The following is a 22,715-nucleotide window of genomic DNA, read 5'->3' on the forward strand; positions in this document are numbered from 1 at the left end:
GCACTGACCATTTCCTTCAGGGTGATAAGGTGTGGTCCTACTCTTTTTCACCCCATAAAGGGTACATAAACTGCTTATTACATCTGATTCAAAGTTTCTACCTTGATCAGAGTGTAATCGTTCTGGTGCACCGTATCTCTGAAACCACTCGGACACTAGTAACTTTGCTGTGGTCACAGCTTTCTGGTCTTTTGTAGGAACAGCCACAGTGAACTTGGTAAACACATCTGTCATGACTAAAACATGTTCTTTGCTACTTGAAGATGGCTCCAACACTGTGAAGTCCATGGCTACAATCTCAAGAGGTCTGGTAGCAATAAGATGTCCCAAAGGTAGTTTCAGTTTTGGTTGTGGCACTTTAGCCACTGCACACCTTTCACACTCTTTACACCATTTTTCAACATCTTTGTGCATACCAGGCCAGTAGCATCTTCTTCTAATACGACTCATGGTTCTTTGAAAACCTTGGTGTCCTGTCTGATTATGTAAACTATGCAGAACTTTCTCCTTCAACACACCAGGAAGTACTATCTGCTTCATACTTCCCAAGTTGGGGTCCTTTACTTTTCTGTAAAGCACATTGTTTTCAAGAAACAATCTGTCCCATTGGCGGATTAAGGTCAATACATCAGATTCTTCTAATCTTCTCTCAGCTCTCCATGGTTTCCTACCTCTAACCATGTAATGAAGCACTCTCCTTGTTAACTTGTCTTTTGCCTGCATCCCTGCTAGCTCTTCTAAAGAGTAGCTAGGAAATGATGTCGTGGCTTCGATAGTTTCACGAAACTGTTCAACTGTAACAGTTGGTTGTGTGGCTTCTCTTCCATCACTGTGTGTAGCCCGTCTCATCATTTGTGGAACTTCTGTACCACCAGCAGTAGCTCTCAAAGCAGCTTCCACTGATGTAGATGTCATTCCGTGAAATGTCTTCCTGGATAGACCATTGGCATTCTTATTGTGTTTTGCCGAGCAATATTTCACATCAAAATCAAATGCTGCAAATTGAGACACCCATCTCTGCTCCACTGCACCTACGTTTGCAGTACCATGATGACTTAGTGGATTGTTGTCCCTATATATGGTAAATTTATGTCCAAGAAGATAATCTTTAAATTTTTCAGTCACAGCCCATTTCAGGGCAACTAGCTCTAACTTCATGGAACTGTAATTGTTCATGTTCTTCTCAGTTGGTCTTAAACACCGGCTAGCATATGCAATTACTTTCCTTTGTCCATTCTGCTCCTGTGACAGTACTACACCCAGACCTTGAAAACTTGCATTCGTTTCCACAATAAAAGGTTCACTGAAATCAGCATACCCTAATATTGGAGCTGAACGTAACTTCTCCTTTAGAGTGTCAAAAGCATTTTGACAACTCTTATCCCAAGAAAACGTTAAACATGCTTGGTTCTTCTTGTCTCGAACCCTGCTCACCAAAGAATGCAAAGGTCCAGCAATATGTGAGATTCCTTTCACATACCATCTGTAGTAACCGGCAAACCCCAAGAAAGACCTCAAGTCCTTTGGTGTCTTTGGAACTTCCCACTCAAGAACAACCTTTATTTTGTCTGGATCTGTAGCTACCCCGTCGCTAGATATCACATGTCCAAGATATTTCACTTCTTTCCTTAGAAAACAGCAATTGCTTGTTTTCAGTTTGAGCCCATGTTGTTTTAAAATTTTAAATACCTCTTCTAATCTGTGGATGTGCTCATCAAATGAACTTGCATAAACTACAATATCATCCAAGAAGACTAGTAACATCTGAAATATCTGCACCCTGAAACAATGTTGCACGAGTCCTTGAGATGTGGCTGGTGCCCCTCATAAACAAAAACGCATTTGGTTGTATTCAAACAAACCCATTGGAGTGATAAATGCAGTTTTCTCTTTATCTTTATCCTTAACTGCAACCTGGTTGTATCCACTGGCCATATCCAGTGTAGTAAACCATTTTGCTCCATGCAAATCATCTAATGACTCATCTATTCTAGGTAGTGGAAAGCAGTCTTTCCTAGTTTTAGCATTCAGCCGCCTATAGTCCACACACAGACGTATTGTGTTGTCCTTTTTTTCTCACTATAACAATAGGAGATGCATATGGGCTATGGCTAGGTCGAATTACATCTTGCTTTATAAGTTTCTTTATGTGCTCCTTGACTTCCTCATACTGACTGGGTGGATTTCTTCTGTACGGTTGTGACACTGGTATGTCATCAGTTGTACATATTTGGTGTTTTACTGTGTCAGTAAACCCCAAATCCAAGTATCATCTCCAACTTTTTCTGTCCCGACTTACCTTCCATTTGCTCCACCACAGCATAGCCACCCCAATTGTGCTTGTCAGTTTGACAGATAGCATCAATTACAGCAGTAGACTCAGCTGGAATGCAGACTGGATGTTGTCCAGTAATTTTGACTGTACCTAAGACGCTTTTCGCCTGTTGGGCAGTTTGTAGACTGGTTATCCAGCTTTGATGTACCGACCTGCTAGTCAGTTTCCTTAAGAAATTTTTACCGAGGTCTTTAGCCAGCAATTCTCCACATTGGCTAATAATATTCTGTTCACAACCAAGATTCCTCTGTCAGGAACTAATTTGCCTAGTGCCTCGATATCCAGTTCAATATATCCACAGTAGGGAATATCCAGTCCATTGGCAGCCTTAAGCGAGAGCCATCCTTGTTTTACAAGGAGCTCAATACCAAGTGGAGCAAAGTTGTTGTTGAAGAAATCCTCGGTTATGGTAGTTACCATTGAACCAGTATCTAACAAACAATCAACTTGGACACCTTCCTTGGATACTTGAACTATGGGACAGTCAGCAACTGTTCTGGCAAATACTTGATCAGAAACAGTATCAGTACATTTCTCCTCCAATGCCCGACTCAAAACATTAGAAGGTTGAAGTTTCCTGCCTGATCTTGCTGGTTCTCAACCGAAGCTCGTCCTCTTGTGGTACTTCTAGGGTACTGACTTCTACCCCTTCTATTTGTCCACCTACCTCTTTGAGAATTGCTCTGTCTGTTTCTAGTGCAATCCCTAGCAAAATGGCCAGGGTTGTTGCAACTAAAGCAAACAGGGAGGTTGAACGCTGGTGGAGAACTAGTCTGCTGAATATGTTGCATTGTACTTGCAAACATATCAGACAGATTTTCTATCTGCTTCTGCTTTTTTGAAACAGCTTCCCGTAACTCCACTAGCATAGGATCTGTTGATGGCAAAGAGGTGACATCTGCAACCACTGTCCTGGATGCTACTTTGTGTTTTGTAGCGGTGGAACATCCCATATCTTCTGACAGTTTAAAGGCTTCTTCTCGTAATTGGAGAAAGGTCATGTTATCTGACTGCCGAACTAATTGTTTCAGTTCTTTCTTCAGACTTGGGTCTCGTACATTTTCAGCAAACTGGTGCAACAAGGTATTATCCTTGTCAGGCACCATTGCTGCGTCTTTCTTAAACACTCTATCTAATACCTCAGAAAGAGAGTAAGAAAATTCTCTCAGTGATTCACCTTCCTTCTGTGACCGATCAAAAAATAACTTCTGAAGTTCATGCACCGATGATCTATCTTCAAATATCTTATGCAAAACATCCCAAACCACCTCTGGATTTTCTTGGTCTTGCTGTGACTGCAACCTCATTTCTTCTTTCGCTCCACCTTCTAAGTGAGCTAATATAAAACTAGCCTGCTCCTTTTCTGCTAGGCTGTGATGTAGAAATGCCCTTTCTACCTGCTCCCGAAATTCTCTAAATTTGAGACCATTGTCTGACCCATTAAATTTGCTCACCTTTATCTCGTTTCCTATATAAAGTAAACGGGTCATTGGTTTAGTAGTCTTACCTTTGGCGCTGTTCTCACCTTGTTCTTTAGAACTCAGCAATTCCTCATTAAGCTGTAGAGTCATAGCCCTTTCTTTCTCTAAAGCAGCCTGCAACTCTGCCACCTGATCTTTTAGCTTTTTAGCCTTAGCCATCTTGGAAAGGTATTATAAATTCAAGTCAGCTGGGCATTCAATGATGTGTTACAGGAAACGAATCATGCAATGCTCATGCCAGAAGCCATTAATATATTTCCTATAGTTTTATTTAATATATTTAATTTGTGGAGGGTTTTTTTCACAACTTAATTATTTATTTGATTGCAAATCTAGTTTAGCTTTAAATTAGTTATTACTTATTGTAATAAAGTAATAAAATAATTTATTCTACTAACTTTATTTCTACATAAGTGGTTAACTATTTTCATTCAGCTAACTTTTTTAAGGAGTGAGCATATCAGGGGTTAGCTGTGTTATTTTTAGATTATAACTGACCTCTCCAAGAACCTTTATTTTAAATTTATTTGCTCACCAGATGCTCTTAATCGCCAACATCCACGGCCGTTTATCTCTGGTGTTTAATTATGCCATGGCTTCGGACCACCACCGTCCACTAGTGTGTCCACACATGTAAATAAAGAACCAGTCATGTGAAATTCAACTCTGGACACCAACTTGCAGCTGGCCATAAAACAGTTATACGCCACGCCTCTTAATGCAATAACAATTTGTAGGGAGATTCCTCAGACCACCACTTTTACAATTTTACAATTAATTCCCCCTTACCTATTTAACTTTAGCTTACTTATTAGCTTGTCAGAATACTTTGATTGAGGGAATGCCAGTATAGTTCAGTTACAAGTATTTAACTATTAAAACTGTACCTAGTAATATAACATATATTCATATTCATTCACATTCAACATTTCAAAATCACCTACCTTACATTGTTTGTGGCCAATAATAACAACAATATACATTTATACACCAAAAACACAATAACCAAATCAGTCTGTTAGTTGAATGTTAATTATACTGATAGTGTTAATATTTCTCCACCACACAATTGTAACCTCGGTGATAAATCTGGTCTCTCCACTACTGTTGTTTTAATGTTCTTTGATCTCCCCATCATTCTACTCCTCTGGCAACTTCACAACTTCACGAAACATCACAACTCCGGGAAACGTTCACACCTTTGAAAAACTTCACACCTCTGTAAATACTGGCTGTATAAGTCAGTTGTTAATGATTCCATCCTATTAATGTTCATTAATGTCTCTTCTAATTACAAAGATTGCCAGTAGCGTTTATTTAATTGCAGAATTGTTTTAAACAAATGTATGTTGTAATCACGTAACATGGAATTTCGTTGCTTTCTTTCGTCTTCTAATATATTTACTGCTTACATCCACATACATACGCATGTCCAACATAACTGCCTTATTTTAACTGTTTATATGCATGAATTTTGCATCATTTTTCCTGATTTTGTCCCATCATCATTTATTATATCTTTGTATCTCTGTGCAAAATGCATAATTAATAATGTATATAATATTATTTTCCTCGAAATATCCCTTCATCTCTTGTGAACAATCTTCATTTCCTATCCATCTGAATTTCTAAGTATATAGTTCCACAACAGATTAAATATGTAAGTCTGTTAAAATAACTATATACACTTCTGTTAGTGTTACACAGTCTTGTAATAGTTTGCACCTTTCTTTTGGAACTTAATCCTGTATTCTTTTACTTGAAAATCCAGTTAGCTCACAATTATAATCAATAATTGCAACATCACAAGAGACAGAAAACATTTTAAACGACAATCCATTATGATCACATCACATTGGCAGAGACAAACGCAAGCACGAATCCATGATTTTTTAATAGAGGGGGACCAAATCCTGAAAACAGAATTTAAAGGTCATTGACAGGTGGACGGGATAATGTGTATTCTGTAATATATATTATTTGACTAAAAATAGAGAGGGTACTGGTCCTTTGGGTCTCTGCCAGAATCAGCACCTGACAAAACGGAAACATTTTCAATTCTAATCAATCACTGAAACATAATTGTTTGCAAGTATTTTTTCACTTCTTCTTTTTTGGAAGCATAATCTAAGACCGTTCGCCCATCAAATTCCTCAACAACGGATACATTTTCAATTGTAATCAATCAAGGAAACATAATTGTTTGCAAGTATTTTTTCACATCTTCGTTGCTGGAAGCGTAATATAAGGTTGTTCGCCCATCAAAGTTCCGAACAACGGATGCATTTTCAATTGTAATCGATCAAGGAAACATAATGTTTTGCAAGTATTTTTTTCACATCTTCATTGCTGGAAGCGTAATCTAAGGCTGTTTGCCCATCAATGTCTTTAACAAACACATTCAAAATGTGCTTGATCAACATCTTCACCAAGGGAACGTTGCACCTTGTATTTCTGCAGGCCAGATGTAGGGCCGTCTGGTGTTTGACGTTCACCTTGTTCACACAGACCCCAAACTCGATCAACGTCTCGACCATCTCCACGTCAGCCGACCTATCACAGACGACATGAAGAGGAGTGTTCATTTTTTGTGAAGCTTTCAGAAAGTAATCTTCTAGGTCTCTGTCGTTCTCAAACTTTTCACACAATGTCCTCAGCACTTGAGAGTTTCCCGGTCTGGTGCAGGCCAGATGAATCAGCGAGCTGGCGCAATCTGGGTCTGCCACCATATATCCCAGATCCTGATCTGCCACTGCATGCTCATGTTCCAGGTCCATCAGCCATTCCACCAACAGGGCATTAGAGCTGAGGACTGCAACATGAAGAGGGGTGCACTCATCTGTTCCTTTCTTAAACAAGTGGTGAGGATGGACTTTCAGAATCATCCTAACGATATCGGTGTGCCCACCAGAACAGGCTTCGTGGATTGGCAGGTTACCAGTTTTACTGGGCGTGGACAGACTGCATCTGTTTTTCATTAAAGTCTGAAATACTTTCACGTGGCCACACTTCGCAGCTATGTGACACGGCGTCCTGCCAAATTCGTCCTGCGTATTAACGTAGGATATGTCTGAATTGGCTTTAGTCAGGAGGAACACCACCATTTCGTCGTTACCGTGGAAACATGCAACATGAATGAGCTTCCCAGTATGTGCGACGTAATCACTTGTTATATCTGCGTTGGCAACTAGTTTCTTAGAGGTGAGAGTATTTTTAAACGGCACTGGAATAGCTAGCAAAGGTATTTTAAATATGTTGACTTCAAGACACTTATGAAGGAGATCCATGACTTCAACATTACCACAAATACAGCAGCCATTTGCAATCTGGTAGATGACGTTTGGCTCCAGTTTTTTCTTTTGCTTCTTGTATTGTTCTAAGATCGCCTTAAAGAAAATACAACGATCACTCCAAATGGCCCAGTACAGCAACGGCATGTGGCAATCTGTTGGTATAGACATCAGCAAGTTGAGCTCACCTATTTCTTCACAAGTCTTTATAAAATGATGAACGAACATCTTATGGGATAGAGCCTGATGCTTGCACACATGAACCGGGCGTCCATCTTTAATCTCCTTGATAAACCGCCGTATAAGACCGGGATCACTGGGTTTAAGTGTCAGCTTATGCTTGTTCGCCAGTGGATGGTCCGAGATGATAACGTACTGATGCAGAAACGACACGGTGCAAATTCCGAGCAAATACTCAGAATGATTCTTTCCGTAAACCATGGAAACAGCGTCGTGAATAGACAGATGTGCGAAAACAAAATGATCGGAATTCCTAATCAAGTAGGTTCCAAGGAGATGAGCTGCTGAGCGTTTTATTGTCGCAAATGTGACACTGGTCGAAATTCCAACCACCGTTAAATGAAATCATTTTTCATCATGCAGGTCGGATTTTTTATTGTCGTCCAGAAGATTAGTGTCTAACATTCCATTTGTTACCATGGTGAGAAGAAGCGCTCCAAATTTTGTCTTGTTCTCCTCATTATACAACAGACAGATTTCTTTTTCAAAACACTCAACAGGGTTGTTAAAGAAACGGACAGCATTGTCTACCGTATGTAAATGTCGATCTTGGCAAAAGCACCTGCAACAGCAAGGAAAATTAGATAAAGTATCTGAGCTTAGTATGGCCTTAACAATGTCCATTCCAATTTTATCATTCAGATTATGATGTTTTATATGCTTAGACAGCATTGCGCTTTTTTCACGAACACTTAATTTTCCGTCGTCAAGCTCCTGGACAATGTCGACAACTTGAGTCCAGTTAAACAATGGAAACTTTTGAAGATGAGGCAATGCTTCCCTCAGCACGTGCATGCGGAGAGTAAAAATTATTCTTTTGGTTTTCGCATCTATCATAGACTCCATGTTTAGTATTTTCCACTTTGAAAATGCTTTCTTATCGAAGTCGTTAAAACCGAAGATATCTTCCATCAAAATAACATGATGGCTGTCTGGTCGCACATGTTCTCGCCATTCACGCGGCGACTTTAAACAGAGCGGTATCCACACGTTATCACGATTTGATATACAAACAGATTTAGCAAGCTTTCGTGCCATCAGTGTTTTTCCCGAGCCAGGAGGTCCAACAAGAAAGATAACTCCTTTGTCTTTCAATAGCTCTTCTGCCACATTGTAACTTGAGGTCTTTGCGAAAAGTTCCTCCTCAAAATTCAGTTCCCGCAAAGTCTGGCCTGAAAGTAACAAACATAAATAAAAATATATTTGTACAGGTCTCAGACATGGGCTTAAACTTTGTTTACATCCCTAAATGATTTCATGGTTCAGGAAAAGAGAGAGAGAGAGAGAGAGAGAGAGAGAGAGAGAGAGGGAGAGAGGGAGAGAGGGAGGGAGAGGGAGAGAGAGAGCGAGCTACTGAAACAGTCACAAATACTGAGAGACAAGAGGCAGAAAGGCAGGTGTGCGAGACAAAAGGAGTACAGGAAGATAGAGGAAGAGTATGGATGAAAAGAGAGACAGCTACTGAGAGACGGAGACAACTACTGAGAGTTGGAGACAGCTACTGAGAGACGAGACAGCTACTGACAGACAGAAGCTACTGAGAGGCAAATAGCTACTGAGGGTCAGAGACAGCTACTGATACTGAGAGACAGATAGCTTCAGAGAGACAGAGACAGCTACTGAGAGACGGACAGCTACTGAGGGTGAGACAGCTACTGACAGACAGAGAGCTACTGAGAGGCAAATAGCTACTGAGAGACAAGACAGCTTCAGAGAGACAAGACAGCTACTGAGAGACAAACAGCTTCAGAGAGACTGAGCCAGCTACTGATAGACAGAGACAGCTACTGAGAGACAGACAGCTACTGACAGACAGACAGACAGCTACTGAGAGACAGACAGCTACTGAGAGACGGAGACAGCTACTGAGGGCGAGTGACAAACAAAAACAGATGTGAGAGAAAAGGAGTACTGGGAAAGAGGGAGAGTATGGATAGGGATAAAAGTGAAACAGCTACTGAGAGACAGAAATAGAACAATTCAGTGAGAGAAAAAGAGGAAGTACAGGGAAAAAAAGAAAAATGTTTGTTATGTTTAACGACACCACTACAGCACATTGAGTTATTAATCATCGGCTACTAGATGTCAAACATTTGGTAATTTTAACCTGTAGGCTTAGAGAGGAACCCTACTACATTTTTCCATTAGCAGCAAGGGATCTTTTATATGCATCATCCCAAAAACAGGATAACACATACCACAGCCTTTGATATACCAGTCGTGGTTCGTGATGCACTGGCTAGAACGAGAAATAGCCCAATGGGGCCACCTATGGGGATCGATCTCAAACCGACCGTGCAAGGGAGAGAAAGAGAAAAAGACAGACAGATAGAAACAGAAGAGACAAAGAAAAAAATACTGTTTCGTTTAACGACCCCACTTGAGCACAGTGATTTATTAATCATCTACTATTGGATGTCAAACATATACTAATTTTGACGCAGTCACAGAGAGGAAAGTCAATATATTTTTCCATTAGTAGCAAGGGATCTTTTATATGCACCATCCCCTAGATAGGATAGCACATACCACAGCCTTTGATATACTAGTTGTGGTGCAGTGGCTGGAATGAGAAATAGCTCAATGGGCCAACAAACGGGGATCGATCCTAGACAGACAGCGCATCCGGTGTGTGCTTTACCACTGGGCTACGTCCCACCCCCTTTTCCCTTAGTCCCCCAAAATATTTCCTGGATCCAAAATACATGTATATAAAGTGACCTGTATTAACCAGCCACCTGCATATAGAGGACACATTTTTATTCCCCTGAATCATCCAAAATAGTATAAATGGACCTGTATTAAGCAGCCACCTGTGTAAACAGGCCACATATTTATTCTCCCAAATCATCCAAAGTGGTACAAACGGACCTGTTATAAGCAGTCACCTGTGTTAGGAGACCACATTTTTATTCGCCCTAATCATCCAAAACTGACCTGTATTAAGCAGCCACCTACTCAATCTGGTGGCTGCATAACACAAGTTTGACTTTAGAATAAAGTACCTATTAGTCTGAAACATGGTAAAACGGTGAAGATTATAAGACTCCATCCTATGCGGTCATGTGGGATAGAAAAAGTACACCGAGGTGCTGAAAATTTCGACCTGGGATGAGGCTTGCAGAGTCCCATGGTCGAAATTTTCACCACCGAGGGTGTACTTTTTCTATCCCACATGACTGCATATGATGAGTCTTTTTCTCTCATTCATTCGGGAAATAAACAATTATTTTACACGAACAGACAAAGATGGCTGAACAAGTAACTTTTTTATTTGATAATTTTGTCATAAATAAACTACACTATCGTATTTGCCATGTTGGTTTCATGTGTGAAATAAAATTTAACACTACAAATTAACAAGATAGCTTTCAAAATGAAGGTTTTAATAACAAAATATTAATTTAAAACGGAGTCAAATGACCTCACGTCACCACCTCACATTAATATGACGTCATATATTACCAACGACATCATGTTAAACACTTGCGTGTGATACCCCATGTAAGATAAAAATTTCTTACATGGCTTTCTTTCATGGGATAGCTCTGTTCCATATACCCGAGGATGAGAGAAAATCACTTTCATAATACCTATAATATTGTCAGATCGGTGACCTGTCTCGTGGGCAGCCTCAGGGACAATCATGTTGAGGATCATTTTGCTGTTCTCGGCATCACCCATCGTCATACTGATCGGAATCATCATGTTCCCAGACGTCAAGGTCATGGCTGTAGATGTTTTTGCCGATACTATTAAAAAAAAAAATATATATATATATATAACAGTGTTTTATCACCTATGTTTCTAGACTCCAAAAATCAGCACCATTCCCCAAAATATATGTTGTTTTTTATTCCCAATTCTAGAGTAAAAAATTCCCAATCAATGTAAATAATTCTCATTTTTTATTATTATATAAAGGCATATTTTGAAAACAATACATAAGACTAGATATTAATTTGAATAAATACAAGTATATGTATAGTATTAGTCTCTTCAATTCTAACAAGGCTTACTAAGATGGGTTTTTTTAAATGAAACTGAAAATTCCAAACATTTCTGAAACAATGCTAAAATCCCCAAAGTCAAAGCCATGGGTGTCAAGTCAAATTTTAGAAATAAAACCCTGATATATATTTAAAGTCACAGACCTAGTTTTTAAACACTAGTTATGACATATGTTTCACTATTAAAGTTGCTTTTGATAATTTAAATTAAAGTACTATATTATTATTATTTATTTAGAATATTCATTTTCGTACACCTGAAGTGATTCTGGACATGCATCCAGGTTTTTGTAATATCCCAAAATGGATTTTTCATCATTCTAAAAATACCTTTGTCTGAGAATTTAAGTAATGGTTATCGAGACAAGCTCTAGTCTATTTTTGGATAGCGTTTCCACCGATGTAGGAAGTGTGTGTGTGGGGGGGCAGGCAAGGGGCATGTGCCCCCCCCCCCCCCCACTTTTCAGATATTTTGCTTTATAATAGTGTAAAAGTGTGTAAATATAAGTGTGCCCCCCCCCCCCCCCCCTCCCTTTTGGCACCTTCCTATGCCACTGTATCCCCATCACAGACTTTAGCTTTTCTCTGTGTTGCAGATTTGTAGATTAACTAAACTAATGTCTATTCTCATGGGCTGAAACTAGGGTCTGCACCTTTAATAAATTTTTAAAATATTCATAGAAACCATACATGCAACTGTAAACCAAGTTTCATTGATCTGGTGCTTGTAACTACAATGTAATTTATAAGAAATGGAGCTAAACAAGTAAATTTAATGTTGAGTTAAAGGCTAACCCTGTCATATCGATGACACGGGCATAACTAGACTTTTGAAATGTGTACTCAAGAAAATAGCGAAACCACTCAAAACCGTGCCATTCAGTCACTGGTAATTCCAATCTGTAAAACTTATTTTCTTACAAATGCTTGTATTGGTCAAATTCATATGACGTCATATCTTCATGAAACCCAAGCTTTGAATGACGTTGGGGATTCCCCTAAAGTGGAGCGTTAATACGTAACGTTGAGAATTTAGTGCAATTGTTGAGAAAAAAAAGTGTACTCAAATAGCTAAACTGCGTATAAGCAGAAATTTTTTACTCAAATGAGTACATTGCGTACACGTAGTTACGCCTCTGGATGAAAAATGAATTCCTACAAATCACGTCTTTCAACTTCATCAAGGCAGTGGTGGGATGTAGCCCAGTGGTAAAGCGCTCACTTGATGCGTGGTTGGGTTGGGATCGACCCCCATTGGTGGCGCCATTGGGCTATTTTTCGTTCCAGCCAGTGCTCCACAACTGGTGTAACAAAGGCTGTGGTGTACTATCCTGTCTGTGAGATGGTGTATGTAAAAGATCCCTTATCCCACACCTATCTTACTATCAGTGCTGTCTGCAGGTTCCAAATTTAAACTTTGTTCATCTAAATTCTCTTTTGTGGAAGTGGATTTCCCTCCTGTTCCCACTCCAGTCATAACGTCAGAGCTATCTGCATGTTCCAAATTAGAAACATCCACATCCACATCCAATTCAGTCAGATTAGATGTTCCTGCACCCATCTTATTATCTGTCCTCTCAGCAGATTCCAAATCTGAATTCCATTCATACAAATTCCTATTTGTTTGATTAGATTCTCCTCCTATTCCAACTCCAGTCATAGTATCAGAGTTACCTGCATGTTCTGATTTAAAAACGTTTACATCCAAATTCCTTATTGTATGACTGGATTCACTTTCTACAGGTGCTATGTTCCTACTTTCCTTCATTCCCTTCAGAGTCATCCTAGAAGAGGAATCTACAAATTCTGACTTAGAAACATTCACATCCAGATTGTTTACTTCATTGTAAACAGCTGGACCTTGTGACCAGGGGTCATGACTTCCTTTCCATCCAACAGGTCTAGAATTGTTATTATTACAAGTCTTTATGAGATGTTCTTTCTGGAATGGCATGAAGGGCTGTTGATGATCCTGATCTGGATGTAGTGGACCTTCACTTCCATCAGGTTTCAAAACAACAGACACAAATCCTTTGTCAGATGGATCAAATCCACCAAGGTAACTACAGTTGGAATCATCATGATCAACAGGCAGTGTGTTCGACAAACCAGGTGCAAATAAATACTGACGGTTTACTCCCAAGATGGTCAAAATCTCGTGTAGATTTTGTACTATCTGGTCTGACCGTTGATGGTCCGTCTCGATATTGGGCTCTCCATGACCTGTCTTGATATTGGTGTCTCCTTGATCTGCATTGTTATTCTTATCTGAAGCAGTTACACCACGACCTAGAATTGGACGTGGTCTTGATGGGCGACATGGTGTGCATGGGGGAGGTTGTCTGGATGGGGGATGTGGTGTGCACGGGGCAGGTTGTCTTGATGGTGGGCTAGCACTCCATGGAGCAAGTGAAGCTGGTAGTTCTCCATCTGTACTGGAGGTACTCGGTTCCTGTGACAACTGTGGCAGCTGACTAAAGTTACAGGCCAGTATTGATCTGTGCTGCTGTCCCTCTCGAACCGTCTGCCCTTCAGAAATGTTCATCCATGTTGGGGTTTGATCATCTTCATTTGGCAGTTCATCTTCATCCATTGAAAACTGAAAATTTACAGAAGGGTATCTTGAGGCCGGATGTGTACTCTTCTGAATATCATTGGTGTCTCATCTGTCAGAATCAGTTTTCATCACAGTGTTGATTCATCTGCATCTGTTACAAAAGAAAACAAATAAATTAAATACAATTATTAAAAACTGTCTATGGAATTATGTAGTAGTGTTGGTACAAAAAGCTCCTACTGGCAGCAGCTAAGTGGGATGTTCACTAGAAAGCTTATTTGGTAGAGTGCTGGACTCTCACACTGAGGGTGCGTAGTTTGAATCCCATCAGTGGAGGTTGATGTATCTGTTACATTTGTAGTCCACATAGGGACTGGGTATGTTCTTAAATCTGAACGACAAAACTGTATTCTCTGATCAAAATTGTATCTCTGCACAAGGCAAATGAAAGGATATTAGCAAAGTTGTGGCTGCTTTCATTATCCACTTTCAGGTTCTCGAGAAAACAATTATAACCCAGTCAAGACCTGCAACAGTTCCACTGCCCATGGCCCACAGCTCTGGGACATAGTTTGTAAATTTTTTCTAATGCAGCAAGGGATTTTGTATATGCACTTTCCCAGACAGGATAGCACATACCACATCCTTTGATATACCAGTCAGTAGCTAGTAGGAAATTCCCTATTAGCTTGGTTGGTAGAGATTTTGGACTCTCAGTGGTTCAAATCTTGGCAGTGAATCTTTTTATCTTATACCAGGCCATAAGATTTCAAAGTTCATGGGAAACACTTTTTCAGTCCCGAGCCTTGTGAGTATAGGAACCCATCAGAAAAAAATGTTGTTAAATAGTCATACTCGATATAATAATCATGGGAAACAAAATTTTGGTTGCGTGATTTTGCATGTTGCATGTACATGTAACTACATGTTTACAATCAGGGGTGCAGAAAGTAGGCCTACTCGCCCGCTTACCAAATGCGAGTAAAAATTCTCACGGACAAGTTGAAAAATGTAACTATCAGTCCAACGGGAGATCTGTCTTTTTCTGACTGACGGTATTTTGTTTTTATTTTATAAATTTTGAATTTTGTAAATGTAAATGAAAAAAAATGTGAAAAATGTCTTTATTAGAATATTTAAAAAATATACATCATTTGATGTGAAGACAGTGCATATTATAATATTATTAAACATTAATGTATTGTTCTATAGGCTGGCATACTAGTATAACTTCTGGCGGGCTAGTAAATTTTAGTTGGTTCTGGTCTGGCAGGCTAGTGAAATATTTTTTTTTTCTGTACCCCTGACAATGCTTAAACATCTGTGTTTAAAAAAACCAGGATTTTTATGGCTATCAGAACTGCCAGTGCTAGAGACCTCGGGCCTAAGTAGAATCAGGTTGGGACTAGAGTGAGGTGTTTAATTAGAAAACATAACAGGAATATGCACCTGGTTCCCCAAATATTTAACTTCCTACTTTATTACTAGTTATCATTAGCTATATCAGCCCTTGAAATTCGGACCATTTTGCTACGGCAATTAAGTGCCGTCGCAAATAAATTTTGCAACGGCACAACAGCGGCAATTTTGAAGAAAAGATGAATGCTGTCAAACTTATTCATATATGATCCACTGCAGTACTAAAAAACCCTGCTGATCAACGGCATGGCTTTTCTTTATCACAGTATCTCATGTCACACATTTTTCCCACCTGGGCAGCTTCTATATGGGAATAAACAAATTTATATTAGATGGAAAAAATTGGGCCACATTCGATTGTAAATGTTTTTATCTAAGATCTGTAATCGGAGAAAGAGTTCTAATACTTTTTATCACTCTCAGATTTGCAACGGCATTGAAATGCTATCACAAATCAATTTTGCAATAGCTTTTGGAGCGGTATTGCCGATTGCCGCCGCGAATTACAAGGGCTGCTATATTTACATGTATAACATCCTCACCCCCACCCTCAGTTTAATATATTGTAGACTATTTTCTGAATTTTGAAAATATTTTTTAAGGTCTTGACATTGTCACCTGAATTTTCCATTCCAGCCAGTGCTCCACAACTGGTGTAACAAAGGCTGTGGTATGTACTAGCCTGTCTGTGGGATGGTGCATATAAAAGATCCCTTGCTGCTAATTGAAAAAGAGTAGTCCATGAAGTGGCGACAGCGGGTTTCCTCTCTCAATATCTGTGTAATCCGTAACCATATGTCTGATGCCATATAACCGTAAATAAAACGTGTTGAGTGCGTTGTTAAATAAAACAGTTCCTTCCTTCTTTGTCATCCGATGTATCTTACCAAAGTTTCGATGAGACAATATCTTCTCAGTGTTTATTACAAATTCATTCAATAGAATTATTTAGATTCTGAATGTTTTTAACTGTATAAAGTATTTTAACAGAAATTTCACATTTCAATTCTCTGCTCCCCAGGCCCACCTCAAAGATTTTATTTAGTAGGCTAGATAGAAACATTGCTTATTATTGCCGTATAGTAAAGGTCATAACTTCATTACAGAGCACGTACAAATATATGTCTCCATAAACACCATAAAGATCTGTATCTCTTACCTAAATTGTTCAGTATTGGGATAGGTTCAGGTAAATGTCCTTTTAGTGTATTTAAACATGTTTACTAAATTGTTTTTGGACATATTCATGATAATGTTTAGTGTGATGGACGTACATACCAAAATGATGTACGATTGTCACACACTTTGTGAACGTCAGTGTGTGCTTACTTTGAAAATTATATATACATATTTCTTTTATGATAATTTTTATTTATAATATCACACTATGTGGTTTCTCCTTTGTTCGTAAAAAAAAACCCATACAATTCTAGTGAGGTTATCTATGAAACCCCTGTAGGCCTACATATCCCAAAAAAATGTCAAAGTGTGAGAAATGTTATTTCATGCATATCTTCTTAATAGTTGTGTTTTTTTTAAATAACAATAATAATACTGATTTGACTTGAAAAATGAAATTTGAATGTTGAGTCCCTGTTTTGTGATATTCATCATCTTGCTGATTACCCCATGTTTCAATTAAAAAACTTAATAATAAAATATATATTTTTAAAAAGCTTTCTGGATTAAACCTCCATGTTATAGCTTTTAAATGGTACCAATTATTGAAGTTTAAATCAATGTTTATAAACTGAGTAGGAGGTTGGCCTTTTCATGGAATTGGGAGGGACATAGCCCAGTGGTAAAGCATTTGCTCGATGAGCGGTCGGCCTGGGATTGATCCCAGTCAGTAGGCCCATTGATCTATTTCTCGTTCTAGCCAGTGCACCACGCTTGGTATATCAAAGGCTGTAGTATGTACTACCCTGTCTGTAGGATGGAGCATATGAAATATCCCTTGCTGCTAATCCAAAAAAAAAGAAGAAGAGTAGCCCATGAAGTGGCGACAGCAGGTTTCCTGTCTCAATATCTGTATGGTCCTTAACCATGTTTGATGCCATATAACCATAACTATATGAGGTAAGTATGCTAACAAATATCTTACCACCAAATTAGCTATTATGAATCCAAAAAGTCAAGCGAGGTAACGTATCAACACAAGTATGTCGGCCATTGTTGTCATAACTGAAAATACTGTATTCTACAAGTATACGTACGATTAAAAGGTGTATTCTTTGGCGATTGCTTTCAGAAGCTCCGCAAATATTTTTTTCTTTGAAAACTGTGCTCTCCACATACATTCACACAAATGAAATGCAAAATTACCACGTTGGATCCACAAAATTCTCAGAATGGTTTACTGTCTCGTGTGTATATCCAAGTCCTAACTCAGTGATTCTGTTGTAGGCAGCCCATAAATCAGAAATTATTCTAGTATTTGGCCTGATATGCTTTTGTATCAGTGCCAATAACGTATTAGCATCCCGTTTGGCAACAGGCACTAAAAAAAAAATTCTAGTCTCGCGACAAATGCCGCCAAATACCCATTGCCCATCAACACATCTCCCACGGTGGTATTTACGTTTTCCGAATTTGCACTCGTCTATTTCGACGGTGCACCCGTCTCCTCCAATTATATTGTCGGCATTAGCTTCTAACTGTTTAGCAATCAGTTCGCGACAATAGTTGAAATAGTCCACTACAGTTTCACATGAAGTGCTTTTGTTTTTGCCTTTCAACTCTTCCTCAGGTATACTTGATTCTATTTGAGTGTCCTCGATGGATTCTTTCTTGGCGAAACAATAAAGAATTAATAAAGTTCGTCTAATTGAGATATTAGACGCCTGAAACCAAGTGCCTTTTCTCAGTTGCACTTGATTTTTACTCTTGTTTTTGCAAATTTTGCGATTACATTGGAATCGGTATACAGGGTAATTATGATTTTTCTGATTGATACTCAATAATTTTGTTAACTCATTTTTACAGTTCGGACATTTAGCTTTAGTTGGCAGTAAACCTATTTTTTGAGAAAATTCGATAGCTTTAATTTCACTGGAAATATTCAATGATAAAGTATAGAAATTATAAAATTGGCTAACAGAAGGGTTCAACTCAGTGATATTAGTTTTCTGTACTCGTACTGGCTATTGGTTCCTCCAAAATGTTGTTATTTATTTGACTGACATTATCCGTCGGCTGTAAATGTGACACACTTTGTCCGCAAGGAATCACCACATCATCATTGTCACTGCTTGAAGAAGACGAAAACAGACTAATACTTTTATCTGTAGACAAATCACTATTACGAAATTTTTTTGGCCTGAGGTGAAAGGTTCGTCAATAGAAGAACTGTCACTAGTGAAAAGACTTAAACTTTTATAATCTTTCCGAGTTTTCTTAATATTTTCTGATACTAATTTTTCTTTTAACATACGTTTTTTACTCATTTCTACAAATGTAGCAAAGCAGGAACAAACACTCACCTTTATCTTTTTTTTTAACAACATGAATCTCGTGGTGCATGTCATGCAAGCTGTATGTTGAATCATGCATTTTCCTATTGATATAGCACGTGCAGTTAGTTTTGACCTATGAACTCGTACATCAATTTCAGGTCGCTGTAGTCGTCATTTTATAATCACTAGTAGAAAGTATTATATACTCGGAATACAACGATCTCTTTGTTCGGTAATTTCCGTACAATTCCGGTAATTAAAAAATATATTTTATAATAAAATGATTTCTTTTCACATTTAGACATCAGACAATGATAAATATAACTATATTCTGGTCATAAATCAATATTATAATTAATATTTTAAATAATAACACAATATTAGTCATAAACAAGAAGACGACAAATGACTAAAAGTTTTGAACACTTATCATCAACTCACCTGCTTAGCGCAGTTGGATAACAGTGCCACGAATTATCGCTACCGATAGTAGCCGAGGGTTTCCAGTTCAAGACTTGCTGATTCAAGTTTAAGGTAAGTGATTAATTTCTATGCAGCAGATATCAAGTGATCAGGAACCCATCACAGCCGTTTTGTCATTCATGATTTCTAGACACTTCCATCCATTATCACGATTTCTGGGAATTCCCAGTTACGTAAGGTGGTTTCCTCGAATGTGACCTTTCGTTCGTTTCCGTGTAAAAATCCGTGACATTCGGAATATTTCGTACGATTCCGATTCACCACGAACACCGTTGTCATGTTTTCCGATTGGGCGGTATACGGTTGGTTGGTATGTTAATTCATCCTTTATTGTTTGAGCACCTTTAATTGAATAAAATAAAGATGCTCGGGCACATTTTCCAGAACAAATTAGTGTTGTATATTGTGGATAATAAATAAATTTAAAAAAAAAAAAGACACAAAAAGTCATTAAAAAGAGTTTTTTTCTAACAGGAGGGGGTGGGGTAGATGTGCATTTGTCGCGAGACCCCCTCCATCCCAGTACATCGTTTGATCAGTATCTTTCAAGTGTCCATACAACTGACTGTTTGAAAGGATTGCAAACACAGCACATCAGTATATCTGTAAACACTGACCTATGGTATTTACACATATTTTTCTTCCATTCTCTATATATGATGTTCTTCGATGTTTGATTTGTGGAGACATATTTTCGGGGGGTTTTTCAATCATAGGTTGTTTAAATAAAATTCATCACAGCTAGATCTATACATTGTGATTTGGCCACAACTTTGTTTTTCATTCATATACCTTCGGCAGATGCGCAGGCCAGTTTTCTGTTGTGCTGGGGTGTCTTTAAAAATGTATTCCGGTGTCGAAAAAGAACAGAAATTAATGTATTATGTCTAAAACACCTCAGAATCGGTATTCATAAACATAGTTTCTTAAAGTCGATATACGATACTTAAATATAAAAAAGTATACATTAACCAGAATTTTTTTTGGACAAAATTAATTACTCTTATCATTACTGTATGATTTTCTTAACCCTAACCCTAACCCATTTTCTTTCTGGGGGAGGGCCCCCCCCCATATACCACTAGTTGACTGGTTGCATTCGATTCCATAGAGCCATACACCCCCCCCCCCCCAAAAAAAAAAAAAAAAAACTTTTAACTTAAGTACATATATAAATATGAAGGCAGTGCATTAGGTTTCTAGAACTTTTTCTTGAGCAATTTCAAATCAGCGCATTGAACAACTTTTAATATACTAGTTGTGAAGCACTGGGTTGGAATGGGAAAAACAATACATCTCAGTAAAAAGAATCAATGAGATGCATCACATCTCAATATGTTCTTTTACCAAGTCACCAATATAGAGAAAATCCTAAATCTATTTGATGAATTACACACGACAAACACCGAATTCGTAAGACATGTTTTATTATAATTTTGATACTGATGTTTATTAACTGTTAATTTAGTACTATGTTAACTGTCATACATACATTTCACAAAACAGAAACCAGTGTGATATATAAATAACAATACACTTGATTACTCAAATGAGATGACATATATAGGTTAAGATGAATGAAATGGGAGTTAATTAAAAGAAGTTAATTGTTATGCTAGAGCCTGTATGTTTTTAAAATGTAGACTGGCAGTTTATGCAATCGATTGCCCTGAGTTTTCTAGATGACTTTAAAAATGAAATACTGTTAAAATCACCTCAATCATTGCTTAGATAAAAAAAAAAAAAAAAAAAAAAAAACCCACACACACACAGAAAAAATCAACAAATACAACTTTAGTCTTGTAAATTGTTAAATCATGGAGTGAAAAACACCTGTTTCTGCATGAAAGAAATTTTTGGGTATGGCGCTATGGAATTGAATGCAACCACATACAACAGGGTGTATGGGTGCCTCCCCCAGAAAGGAAATGGGTTAAGTTTAGGATTATAGTTAAGAAAATCATACAGTAATGATCAGAGTGATTCATTTTCTCAAAAGGTAAACTTAGAAGAAAAAAAAATCTGCAAACCTTTTGGGTATGGCGCCTTGCCCGTTTTACCCTCTGGCAGAAACACTGAACCCCCACATCCACAATAACATTCCAATTGTCGAAATTATTTTTTCAAATTTATTATATACTAAATTAATTTTTTGTTCATAATTTCTCATTCACTGGCCTTTAAGCAGGCACGTGTGCAGGAATTTTAGCAAGGGGAGACTAAATATAATTACTAGATTAATCTTTTGTTCATAATTTCTCATTCACTGGGCTCTAGACTGGTAAGCAAAGTTTATAGGGATGTGAGTTGAGCAATGCTACTCCAGTAAATGTATTGAAAAAAAAAAAAAGAGGAGAAAATTTGTTTGAGGAGGGGGTTTCGACCTCTGAATCCTACTCCCTGCACAACAGCCTGCTTAGAAGCTGAATTTGTGAAAAACTGGCCAAATACTTTGATCAACAACAACTAAACATAAATAATAAAGACCAATGTTAGCTAGCAATAACAATAAATAACTTTTAAGATTAAAATATTTAATTTATTTTACTGACCTATGTGTACAATAGCAACAAATAAAAAAATTAATATTTACTTTTCCAATCACCTATTAGTAAATTCTATTTACAACAGCAACAAATTAGAAATTAGTTTATGTCAAGTTACCTAAAATCAGTAAAGCATTTGAACATTAAGATTTTAAAAATTGCAAACATCTATAATATTGCACATAAAATTAATTCAGAAAAAGAAGAAGAAAAGGAAACTTAGGAACAATCCATTAAATTAACTCAGTTCGAAAATCAGCATTGTATAAAATACAATTTATATGACACTTTTCAAAGAATATTCCTAGCAATACATTCATCAATTAGTTCTACCAGATTTGGATTGTCAACACCCAATATACGTCATACTGATACAAGACCTCTGCCACACTATGAAAGATTCTGTTAGTTTGTTTTAACGACACCACTAGAACACAGTGATTTATTAATCAACGGCTATCGAATGTCAAACATTTGGTAATTTTAACGTATAGTCTTAGAGAGGAAACCCGCTTCATTTTTCCATTAGTAACAAGGGATCTTTTATATCCACTTTCCCCTTGATCACCCTTGATGGACTTTGGTTTCATTCTCTTCCAACTGGTACATCAAAGATCATGGTATGTACTATCCTGTTTATAGAAAATGTATATTAAAATCCCTTGCTGGTTTTTTTGTTGTTGTAGTATCCAGTGTTGCAGTACCCGATTCCCCTTTTCTCTCACGACAAAGTGTAGCAAAACGTAAATTGTACTGAGATGTCATCAGACAAAGTACTTTATTATGTATTTTTCTACAGATATAGACAATATATTTCTGAAGACCATCGAATTTGACAGAGTTAAGCATAGCTGAGACCTTTTTTCACTCTCCAATTTAATAAAAACAAAATATATTCT

The 22,715-nt window shown here is 37.8% G+C and overlaps 3 protein-coding genes across 3 annotated transcripts; all 3 read right to left on the reverse strand.

The window, feature by feature from the left end:
* Positions 1-4,702: 4,702 nt before the first annotated feature.
* On the reverse strand, positions 4,703-11,501 carry LOC121370254. Its single transcript, XM_041495382.1, has 2 exons — positions 10,940-11,501; positions 4,703-8,518 (listed from the first exon to the last, which is right to left on the reverse strand). The coding sequence occupies exons 1-2, from the start codon at positions 11,073-11,075 to the stop codon at positions 7,692-7,694; spliced, it is 963 nt and encodes a 320-aa protein (XP_041351316.1). The 5' UTR covers positions 11,076-11,501; the 3' UTR covers positions 4,703-7,691.
* Positions 6,105-7,547, reverse strand: LOC121370331 (ankyrin-1-like). Its single transcript, XM_041495484.1, has one exon. The coding sequence runs from the start codon at positions 7,545-7,547 to the stop codon at positions 6,105-6,107; it is 1,443 nt and encodes a 480-aa protein (XP_041351418.1).
* A 620-nt stretch (positions 11,502-12,121) lies between the features above and the next one.
* LOC121370244 lies at positions 12,122-17,501 on the reverse strand. Its single transcript, XM_041495371.1, has 2 exons — positions 17,437-17,501; positions 12,122-14,064 (listed from the first exon to the last, which is right to left on the reverse strand). The coding sequence occupies exon 2, from the start codon at positions 13,947-13,949 to the stop codon at positions 12,720-12,722; it is 1,230 nt and encodes a 409-aa protein (XP_041351305.1). The 5' UTR covers positions 13,950-14,064; positions 17,437-17,501; the 3' UTR covers positions 12,122-12,719.
* Positions 17,502-22,715: the final 5,214 nt, after the last annotated feature.

Source organism: Gigantopelta aegis, chromosome 1 (assembly GCF_016097555.1).
Source record: "Gigantopelta aegis isolate Gae_Host chromosome 1, Gae_host_genome, whole genome shotgun sequence".
NCBI lineage: Eukaryota > Metazoa > Mollusca > Gastropoda > Neomphalida > Peltospiridae > Gigantopelta > Gigantopelta aegis.

What these genes read in the sequence shown, in the direction of transcription:
- LOC121370254 (XM_041495382.1), bottom strand. Translation starts at nt 11,075, where the DNA reads ATGACCTTGACGTCTGGGAACATGATGATTCCGATCAGTATGACGATG. An exon ending in CCGATCTGACAATATTATAG is followed by an intron (nt 8,519 to 10,939) that starts GTATTATGAAAG and finishes TGTTACTTTCAG; the next exon opens with GCCAGACTTTGCGGGAACTG.
- LOC121370331 (XM_041495484.1), bottom strand. Translation starts at nt 7,547, where the DNA reads ATGGTTTACGGAAAGAATCATTCTGAGTATTTGCTCGGAATTTGCACC.
- LOC121370244 (XM_041495371.1), bottom strand. Translation starts at nt 13,949, where the DNA reads ATGGATGAAGATGAACTGCCAAATGAAGATGATCAAACCCCAACATGG.